At 41.2% G+C, this 11324-nt stretch overlaps 1 protein-coding gene across 2 annotated transcripts in view; it reads right to left on the bottom strand.

Moving 5' to 3' along the window:
- Positions 1–673: 673 nt before the first annotated feature.
- AFF3 (ALF transcription elongation factor 3) overlaps positions 674–11324 on the bottom strand; it is a 520060-nt gene continuing 509409 nt past the window's right edge. For both annotated transcript variants that reach the window (XM_078056810.1, XM_078056811.1), the window contains exons 23-24: positions 11067–11290; positions 674–8613 (exon numbers count right to left, since the gene is read on the bottom strand). In XM_078056810.1, coding sequence (XP_077912936.1) covers positions 8492–8613; positions 11067–11290 — 346 coding nt within the window. In that variant the 3' untranslated portion in view covers positions 674–8491. The remainder of the gene's footprint in view (positions 8614–11066; positions 11291–11324) is intronic.

Genomic DNA, 11324 nt, shown 5'->3' with positions numbered 1-11324 from the left:
ATCGTTTTTGTACATGTAAATTTAAACTCAGACAAAATATAAGATCTCCCTGAGTAACTCCTTAATATTAGATGTACACTCTATGCCTTCCTAACACCTTGCCAAAATAATTCAATGTTGAATTGTTCATGATTTGAAATAGTTTTGTTTATTTGCAGTATGATAGATACTGCTATGTGGGAGAAACTTTTTCCTTATATGAGAGAGAGAAAGATAGAAAGAGGATTTAGTATGTGCCTTTCCTTATGCAGACATCAGCAACCATCAAAGTGAAGGACTTTAGGCTTCATGCATGCAGACACCTTAGAAGCAGCCTGGGAGAAGAGACCTCTCTATAGGAGTAAGAGATCTGGGGGCACTTGTGAGGATGCATTGGAATTGTGCTAATTGGAAAAGTGCTAATGAATTTTGAGAAGAAAAGCTGGAGGAAGTGAACCTTTCTAAAGCCACTAGTCTTTATTCATTGCATGGGTTAAGATTTTATCACACACTTAAAGACACAGACAAGAGCACATGGTTTCATCAGTAATAGGGTTGGAAATGTTGATGCTTAATAGACCATTACAACTACTTGGCTTAAAATAATGGCTATCAACACAGATTCTGGACTTTCTCCATAACCATATCCAAATGCCCTAACAAGAAGTTCCAAATAAATGTCACATAACAAAAATGAACTTAAGCTATTTTAATATTGAATGACTAGACACAAATGAAAATAGTAATCAACCTTATAAATACAGCACTTTAATCAATGCTACAATGAGTACATTTTTACAGCATAAATTACTGTACAGAATTGTTCTACTTAAAATCCTCTTCAATCCTGGAAACAATTGTAAGACCAATTCCTAGAAGAGGAGGTGAAGGCTCTGTAATCTGGTTTTGTGGCTGCTAAAACTGGATCAGTGGAAAAGTCTCGCGGGACGTAAGCAGGTTCCCAAGTTGCTGACGGCTTTCCTGAGACCGAGGTGCAGAATTTGAAAAGTTGTTTGCTGTGACACCCTATGCAGGAATATTGAATTAGAGTTGCGGCTCCATAAATAAACATCCAAAATGATACAGTATAAAATGGTGGAATTTTAAATCCCTGCTCCGATTGAGGCAAACTTACATGGGAGTGACTTTCAACTTGATCCCATGGAACTGTAGAGTAAGCAACTGTTTATTATGCTGTGGTAGGAGCGTCTGTTCTATAACATCCTGCCTGCGAAAATGTGACATCCAAGAGTCTAGCTAGTGTATTGACACCTCCTCATGCTAATAAACCTGTTGCCATTCTAGAATTTTTTTTACCTAAAAACTCAGAATTCACACAGGATAAGGTGTTATGCTCTTGTGGAAAGGGTGTTAGTGTCAATTTGGGCCTAAATGAGGATGGATCTTGCAAGACCTTAAGCCCCTGCTCCTTTGTACTGGAGAAAGGCTAGGGATTTTCCAGTGAGTATGAAAAGAAAGGGCCCTTTAGAATGAGTATCTCATGATTATTTTGATGACATCAAAGCACTGATTTAGGGACACAAGGAAGGGCCATGTCTAAATACTATAAATTTTAGATAAAAGCTCAAAACTTCAATCCAACAGTTAGGGCCTTGACCTCGGTGGTATGAAACATTCAGATTATTGGTCAGATTTCCAGTTTTTGTTTCAATGTTTGGGGCTAGAATGTACAAATGTCTAGGTGGGCATCACAAAAATCACTAAGTTCTTATGTTGATTTTTCTCTCTCCTGGTACACTGACTAAGGTGTAGCCTGCAATTAAGTGATCATGTTGAGGCAACCTAACCCACTAGAGAAAAAATCTATCTATTCTCTCAAGAGAGGTCTCCTCTTTCCTGAAGCTCATGACATACCCAAGTCCCTTGCGACAGATCTCCTTTCTCAGAGACAAATGTCCCAGATTAGCTGTCCTACACCTCCTGGCCCCAAACAAACATACAAACAAACCATCAAAGGCACAAGATCCCCATCTTGGAACTCAGCCTCAAAGAAAAGCCATGAGAGCATGCAAAACAAGACTGTGCTGTGTTCTCTGGCTCTATGAAGACTTTTGAAGTATGGTGTTCAATAGGCAAGTTATTTTCTCATGGAAGATGGCACACTGGAAACTTGGACCCAATGTTCCTTCTTCCAATTTCCATCTGACACCCCCTGATTTCTTAAGGTCAGGACTGGATGAGAAAGAGGGGGGTGGGGCTGTACCGCCAACTGGGTGGGGTACTTGGCAGCCTTGCTCCTCTTGGCAAGGACAGGCCCCCCCCCACCTCCACCCCCTCATTGGTCTTACTCTGCCTACAGGCAGGAGGACTCAAAATGGTAACAATAAAGGCTGAAGAATCTTACGGAGGGAGCTGTGGCTACCCCACTGCCATCATCTTGGTCCTCTAGAACCTCTTCAGGGGGGACAGAGTACCATGCCACGCATCACACACCTTTGTGTCTTGGTGCCTGTAGATATATTTCTGTTGCCTCCGTTCTGACAATCATGCATTGTGACAACCTGCTGAATGTGACAACTGGGAATCTCAAAATGCTTGCCCGAATCTGTTGATCCTCACACTCTGTCTGAGGTTATGGGTATTCTGAGTTACATTTCACATAGAGGAAATTGCAGTATGCAGAGGAGCTTTATTCAAGGATCAGGTGCAGCAGGCAATGGAGGGGAATGTTTGGGTAGGTACCCCAGTTACTTTCCTGACTTCTCATCCCAACGTCCATGAGTTCTCATATTGAATCCTTGTTTCCTTAAAGCTCCCACTGTCTCTAATAACTCTTCTTCTAAAAAGTCAAGATACTAAACCTGACTTATAGAACTTAGAAAGGCAAAGCCTCCAAAGGAACAACAAAATCAACCCAGTTCACAGAGAAGGACATTTTGGGTTGAGTTGGCAGCCCTGGGAACTGCAGGGGATTAATACTCAGATTGTGGATTACTCAAAGGAAAGATTTAATATCGTTATTTCACTACACAGATAGGCCCCAGAGACAGCTGGTGATGCTAGGAAGGCATCTATCACTAAAGATTAGTATGTTATATACTTAGAATTTTTGACATCTCACCTACATGGCCATACTTGAGGCTTTGTGATCTCTCACTTTGGAGGATGAAGGTAACAGAGAAGACTCAAAGAGTGTTCTTTAAGAAGTCATATACCTTTGGCTACTGTGGGTAGAATGCTGTTCAGTCAAGTAGTGCATATTTCTCAGCGTTAAGTATGTTCTCTTTGCTCATGTGGACATCTAGAAATCAAGAGATGATAAACACTGGGGAAAAAGTCAGTTTTGTCTTATGGAAAACTGAAGAAGTGCTGAAGAACAGGGAGCTGAATATTGTGATTATTTTTATCACCAAACAGCACTGTTTGAAAATCCTAAACAATGGTACTATTTTACATCATCTTTGGATATAAATATTTTCTGATGAACTTCTATGTCAGAAATGAGTGGAAAACAAGTCCTTGATTCAGCTTCTCAGGCCCCATCGTTACTTCCTGATGCTTAAAGACAAATGCTGATCCTCGTGTCGACTTGCAATTAGTACTTTGAATTCATCCCTCAGATCAGTGTGTTTAAACCTGGCTCTAAGAAGTGGATGTTCAAAGTAACACGTAGGGATTTAATCCCCTGATTCCCATTACTGTAAGAGCTGTGAATCTAAGTGCCCTTGGAGCCTGCCCCAAATTACCCCCTGGTGCCTCAGAATGCCAATTAAATCATAAAAACCAAAACTGTGGCCAGATGTAATTAGTTTGAGAACAGAGTTTTGTAATTTTCCTCATGCCACACAAACAAGCTGACCCCTCTGATGACATCTACAGAGTAATTCAGTTTGGACAAAGAGAACACAAATCTCAAGTCTGAACATTTCTTGTGCTGTTTGCTGGGAAGCTGGGATATCGAAAACTGTGCTTGGAAAATTGCTGGAAATGCAGTTTATGTTGTTAAGTTTTCTTTCTTTCATTAAAAAAGTGTCTTTCAAGACTCCAGTTGATCCATGTTGCATTGAAAATGTGTTACTTCTTAAAAATGTGATTCTGATTACAACAGACTTTAACAGCAGGCAAACTGTAGACTGTTGAGTGTTTCTTAGCCCAAACCACTTCTGAAAAGAGCATCAAGGTCCCTGGAGTGAGCAAGGCCAGTGCCCTGTCCTGGCCACCTCTGGGATGAGGTGGTCTCCATGGTGGTGCCGAGCTAGGGTCCTGCTGCATGACAAGGCAACTTGAACCTAAGGGTATGGGCTGGATAAGGTAGAGTCATCGTTCTGTTTTTGTTGCCATTTCTGCTTCTTTGGGAAGGAATGGACTGCAAAAGTTGTGAGAGAAGAGTAAGAATAAGATAAACAAAAAACCCTCCCACACAGGGGGACAGATAATGGCAAGCTGCTGTTCTAATATTTCCATCTTCATTAGTTCAAAGTTCTCTTATTTGGTTCAACCAAATATTTGTGAGCATTATTATTCCACCATGTTTTGGTTTGAGTTGAAAAAACCTGGTACATATAACTTAGGGAATTAACTTGTGTTATTAAGGAATGTTGAGTAAAACAGTGCCCCAGTGTCCCAGGACTACCTGTGGGACCGGCATCAGTGAACTCCTTAAGCTTCCTATTCAGCGTTTTCTGGGACACTGGGCTGTGTCCTTCTGTACAAGTAGTAATGAAGAAAAACATACTTCTGTCTTGCCCTTGGAAAATATCAGACCTAGTAATGATAATTCGTGGGAGCTACATTTAAGAAATTCATGAAACAACAGGGTTGTTTCTGAAGAGATTTTGAACCGGGGACCCAAATACTTATTTGAACGTATTTTGATTCTGAAGTTTCCTTGTAAAAATATTCACAGAAATTGGTGGACATTTTTTTTTTTTTTTTTACATACAACTCGGTTTCTCTCGTTTACAACATAAATCATTTAATGTAACATTTGCAACCTTAGAAAGGCAGACATATTTAATCCAAGTCAGTTTATAAATTCCAATTTCACATGGATTAAAAACTGCAGATAAATTAAGTCACAATAATATCCTGTACATGCTTTAAGGCTGGTGACTGCTAAAGTCTCTTGGGTATCTACAAACAGGAAATCACACACAGATTACTGGGTCTGAAGAGTTTCTACATCATTAAAAAAATCTTGCTTTTTTTTTTTTGGTGATACAGATTTCAACAGTAACTCTGGAAAACTGTGAAAAATGTTATTTAAAAATATATATGTATATACTACTGCACAGTTTCAAAGATGTGATTCATAAATAATGTTGGCTGCACTGATTAATTTTGTAACAATTACTGCACTTCCAAGGTGATGCGAACACGCAGTGACTTATACTCAATGTTAGGCACTAGGAATATCCTTCAGGCATACTACAGTTTTATGTTAGCTGTATTGTACATATATATTTTTAAATGTATGCATTTATACAAACTGTGTATATTATGTATGGGATGTCAGAAATGTACACATCACTGTTATATAATACACACATCATTGTTTTACATACTAGGGTAAGTTTTAGTGCAGAAAATCTCATTGCATTGCATTCCATGTGTTCAATCTAGTACACAATTTGTCAACTCTTCAGATTATTTTTCCAGTACATTCTTCTTTAGATAGTAGGTCCGAGTTTCCATTTGCAATTTGAATGTTTCCAGAAATATCTGTTTTAACCAAACCTCTCTTTCCAGGCACAATCCTGCACATAAGTCTGATCTGTGTAGAGAGTAGTAACAAATCCCAAATTTTGATCAGGAATATATTTGGGTCACTTTCTTTCAAAGGTAACGCTAACATTGTGATAAAGGAAGGCATCTGCTCAGGTCATGGAAGGATAAGGTCAGTTGAACTTGTGTTGAACTTCTGAGGAAATAATATATCTTCAAATAGAAAAAAATGATAATAGACATTATATGTTTAAATGGGAGAATCTCTAGAAGAATCTACATGAAACTGTGAGCAGTGGTTGTCTTCGGGGGATAGGACTTACTACTTTCTACTTTATACATCGCTGTCTTGTTTGAATCTTTACAATGAGCATGTATTACTTTTATAATCCAAAAACACAAGAAAGGTATTTCTACTTTGAACAAAGCTAAAGAAAAGGAACAAGTTATGAATGACTTTCACAAACAACAATCAGAAGATGGTTCCTTACCAAAATCACCTCTGCCAAAGCAAACAGAAACTGCTGCCCTCACAGGGTCTACTGATGAGATCAAAGACAGGGAGAGGACCCTGCACGCTCTGACCATCCACAAAATGACCAGTTCCAAGTTTTCTTGGGAAACAGGGGCCACCTAAGTGCTGATAAAATGCTGTGGGCACAATCAGCCAGGGGCCACCTGTGTGTTTACATGGGGTTTTGTGGGTAAGCCACTATGGGGCTCCCATAAGACCTATGACTTTAAGGATGGGCAGGGGATACATGATGCGGACCCTGAGGCTCATCATCCCTTTACGTGAGCATTTCAACATTTCATCAGAATTCAGCAAGAGGAAGTAGAACTAAGCCTCTGTTCTCCAAAAAAAAATTAAAATAAAATAAAAATCCTAAATTAGATTCAAATTTCCAACATAGGATGGGGTCATGAACTCTGCCAACAACTCGTGAAAGGGGTTTGAGGAGCACCTCAGTTGGATAAATGTAAAATGGAAATACTGGTAATATTTCCAGAAGCTTCAGGGCTGAAGCCAAATGCAAATTTCACAAATCCTTCACTGGCTTCATTTCCCTTTGAACCCTTCACTTCCGATTCATTTCAAATCACTGAAGTTGCTCAATCCTTTTGAATCAGCGCTTAGAATTATAGCAGTCTTATTTCCCACCTACAGGTCAGGTGACAACAATGTGAACATTACAACCAAACCAGTAAGAGTGTCAGGGAAACCATATATCACTATCTTTTATAAATGTTTTGTGCCACCATCACCTTGGAAAACGGAGCGTTCCACATATGGCATTCACCTGTCTTTCTCAGACCATCCTGGTACAATTCTGTCAAGTGAGAGGCTTCAAAGGCATTATTTTTGTTTTTAAGGATATGGCAAGGTCTATCCTCTTTTGTAGGAATTTTTCTTTTTTACCAGTATTTTTTATATCCAAGTATATTTAACAAGAAGACTAAATCTAGGGCACGATAAGAGACTATAAAAGAAGTAAGTTTCAGACAAAAACTGTAAACAAGACGTCAAAAAACTAAAATGTAAACTTCATTTAAAAAAAAAGAAAAGAAAAAGAATCAAGGACAAGACGTAAACATACCAGACACGCGGGATGGAAGCATATGATGTTCTGGTCATTGCTACCGCAAACAGATTTGCGGTCCTTGCAAAAATAACTTACCCTGCGCAGTAAGCAGCTTGCTAATCAAAGCCTGAAACACAGCCCCCAGATCGAAATGCATTAAAGGCCTGCGTTCTGCACGAAGAGTGAGAGGATTAGACAGTCTCATGATAGCGAATAGTTCTCAGCCCGAGAAGCAGCAGATACAGACTCCTAGTGAAGAGACATTCTAGGGAATGTCCTAATTTGGCCAAGAACATTTGTAAGAGAGCTATCGCGGAGAGAAAAGACTTGAAAAATATTGGCTGACAAATGCCCCGGGGCTCTGTGGCCACCGTGTCACAGTGGCAGGAAGAAAGAACACATGTGCTGGGTGGGCTTGTCGTGGCACGAGCGGAAACTTGCAATTCTTGACTGAGCTCAGTTGTCTTTTAGTGTCGGTTAGCTTGCAAAGACACTGACTTTTTACCAAACCCCAGTGCCATGTTCATATTCTTTTGGGGGCAGGGCAGGGCAGGCCTGTGGGATTTGATCCATTTGCTCATAATGCCTTTAGTTGAAAACAAAGTTGGATGGAAGGGGTGAGGAGTAGACAAAAGGCAAGGTACTTGGTCACATGCAATCTAGTAAAAGTCCAGCACAAAAATAACTGACTTCTTTTCATTATTCAATTACCCATTAATACATACAATCAAAAATTAATTGGGGAATAGTATATTAATACTGAAAGTAATCAATAATATAAGAACTAGGTTCATCTTAACTGGCAGTCAAGCTTTTGGTGTGCTGTATTGCACCTGGTTAACTAACCCATGAGATTTTGGTTGAATGTTCTAAGAAGTCATGGTTTAGCTTTGAAACAGAAAGTGTGTGTGTGTGTGTGTGTGTGTGTGTGTGTGTAAGTGTATATTCTCTAATCAGAAACCTCTGATCACTTTGTCTAGCTTGGGATTATGAAACTAGACAAAGAAAGTGTGTTCTAGAGAGCTGTGTATCTTGCACACATACAGGCAGCTTCGTGAACACACACACACACACACACACACACACACACACACATGCCCTGGGAAAAGACCATTGTTCGATGCTGAGGAAATATTCACCGCAGTTTGGGAAACGCTGTGGCCGGGGACTTCAGTAGCACAGTGTCCAGAAACATTGAGCCCTCCGTGGAGACGAGAGCACAACCCAGCTCACGGGCAAGGTCTCTACGACAGGTGGGTGCTGTTCCGCAGCCAGTGCAAGCCCTGCTGGGAGTACTGGACCAGATGCTCCATGCTGCTGTGCAGGGTGACAGGCCCCATGAGCAAATCCAGGTCGTTGAAGAATTCTAGGGGACAGAGAGAGTCGTTTGAGTGACACACATGCTAAGTGTGCTACCCTGGGAGACCCGAGTGACTTAAGAAAAAAATTCCACTCCTCGTCTTTATATAAATCAAGCATTCTCTATTCCATCATGCAACTTTAGCATTCAGTGGAACAGAACCCACAGGTGGAGAACTCCTCCTATATCCAAAGGATTTTATTGGCCATTTCTCATTTAAATGAATAACGTTTGCTGAGCAAAGAGCAAAGAAAATTTTCTTCCTCAGACTGCATTGTCTGTGCGCACGAATGCTTCCTCCCCTGGATGTGGATTGTGGCTCTGTTGCCCCTTATACTGTACTCAACTGTAGCATGTGCTGAACCCCTGGAGTGAGCCCAAGGGAGGAGGCTCCAGGCCCCTGGGGGCAGATCAGAGATGGGTTCTCAAAAATCCTCCTGAGGTCACCTTCTAGTCCCGGGACATTCTCTAGGTTTGTCCTTTCATTAAATACTGATTAGGTGCCAAGGCACTGTGATAGGTGCAGGAGGGTAGAGGTAGGGGAGTATACCAAGGGGAATAATGAGTAAGCTCTGCTCTCTCAGACATCACAGTGTGTGGCTAAGAGAGATAAATTTGTATGGCTGTTATGCTGTCATAACTGGATCACTGAACCAACCACTCCTTGAAAATAAGTATCTGGGAGAAGTTTTTCAGAGGTGCTCAGGTACATGCTCAATGAAGTCCTGCTGGAGAAGGCAAAGGAGAGGTTAGAGAAGACTCCCAGGTGGCTAGGAGGATAGCCAAGGCAGGAATCCAGGAGCAGAAGAGGGGAGGAGGAGCGGGCTCAGGAAAAATCGCTGACTTTGCACTGGACACGTAGCACTGAGCCCTCTGGTAGGAGACATCCAGAAGGCAATTGGCAGTGCCATCAGGAGTGTGGCCTGCTCAGGGTCTCCCAAACTGGCCACATAAATTTTTATATGTCCTGTCCCTTCTATTTTGTCCACCTGTGATGCCCACCCCACTCTGTCTCAGTTACACAACTACCATTTGTTTTTCAAAACCCTGTCCCATGCCAGTTCCTCTAGCAAGCCTCTCCTGGTGGCCTCAGTCCCTGGAATTGACCTCCCTTGGCATTCCCATTAGATTTTCAGGGTGTGCCACCTCTGGGATGCATGTTATATACTCTCTGGTTTTATTATCAATTTTATGTATTCAGGACCCATCTGCTTCTCTGTGCTATTAATTCTTCATCTCATTGTGGACATCCTGGTCTTGTCCTCAGAAGCTTATGCTATCATGGGAACAAAATTTGCATCTCACGGCTTGAAAGTGAGGTCAGATTTGCACTTTCACCTGCTGCTGGAGGAAGAGTAGTAAATTGGTATAATCTTTTGGGAGAAAGTTAACAATATATGTCAAGATATAGAACAACATATATCTTAAAGGAATCTATACCTGTTGACCCCCAAATTCTCCCTCTGATGAAAATAATCAGAATATGGACAATGATTTATATGAAGATATTTATCATAACATTATTTTTAATAGTAGAAAAAATTGGAAGTGACATATGTCCAATAAGAAGGGAATGGTTTTGAGAAATCATGATACTTTATGACTACATAAGCACTATTATGACAGTCTTCTAGAAGCATCATAAAAGATGTTTTTGAACAAGTTGGTGACATGGGAGAATGCCTGATACAATGTTAAATGGAAACAGACAGTATATAAGACTGCATATGGACTGCAATCTTATTTTGGTAAGAATCATGCATATTTGGAGAAGACTAGAAGAAACTTCAGTAGAATGTTAACAGTAATTATTTCTTGGTGATAAGATTACTGATAATTAAAAAATGTTTTTCTCTGTAGTTTTCTACATTTTACAAATTTAGTCACAGTAGACATGTGCTTGTCTTATAATCTGTGAAAACACAAACCTTATTTAAAGAGAATAGAACTTACTGCTACCTAGAAAACACTCTCTTCTCAGGGGTAAGTAGCTATCACTTAAGTAGCACGGAACATTCATCCTCATTAATCAATCCACCAATTCATTCATTCAATGTTTCAGCTCCCCAGCTGTGTTCTCAGCACTGTGTGGGTCTTGGGAACACTAAGCTGAACAGAAGGTTACCCCTACCTTCAAGGAGCTCACCGTCTCAAGGGAAAACCATACGCGCGCGTGCGCGCGTGTGTCCTAATATAGGTATCTACATCATTTCTATGTATCTGTTTCCTATCTCCATCTCCACCTCCACCTCCATCTTTAATCACCAACAGTCAAGATTAAGGTCGGTCAAGGCAGAGGAGGCCGTGCGTGAGGTCAGGAGAAGTTTCACACAATAGGTGACAACTTCTATTATGTCTTCTCTGGTACATGATGAAAACTTGCTCGATGATGTCCAGGGTCAGGCTGGCTCCCTGAGCTGTGGAGGAAGCACACACACGCTCCCTGGCAGCACACACACCTCTGTTTTCCTTGGCCAGGTTGTCTGCCATCTCCCAGTAGTCATAGCTGTGGAGAATGCTGTTGGTGATGCTGACGTGATTGGCTGCCATCTGGTGGATGCGCTGTGGGATGCTGACGATGGTTGAAGGGGACAGGGCGTTGGCATTGGAGAGGCTCCCCTGAGATCCCACGGAGCTGGTCGGGGAGGGGTTGGGAGACATGGGGGATGGGGTTCCAGTGCTCCTGGAAGGGGAGGGCGTAGAAAAACACAAGAGTG

This window comes from Halichoerus grypus, chromosome 10, assembly GCF_964656455.1.
Source record: "Halichoerus grypus chromosome 10, mHalGry1.hap1.1, whole genome shotgun sequence".
Taxonomy (NCBI): domain Eukaryota; kingdom Metazoa; phylum Chordata; class Mammalia; order Carnivora; family Phocidae; genus Halichoerus; species Halichoerus grypus.
The sequence above is the reverse complement of the archived record's forward strand: the minus strand, read 5'-3'. Positions and strand labels throughout refer to the sequence as shown.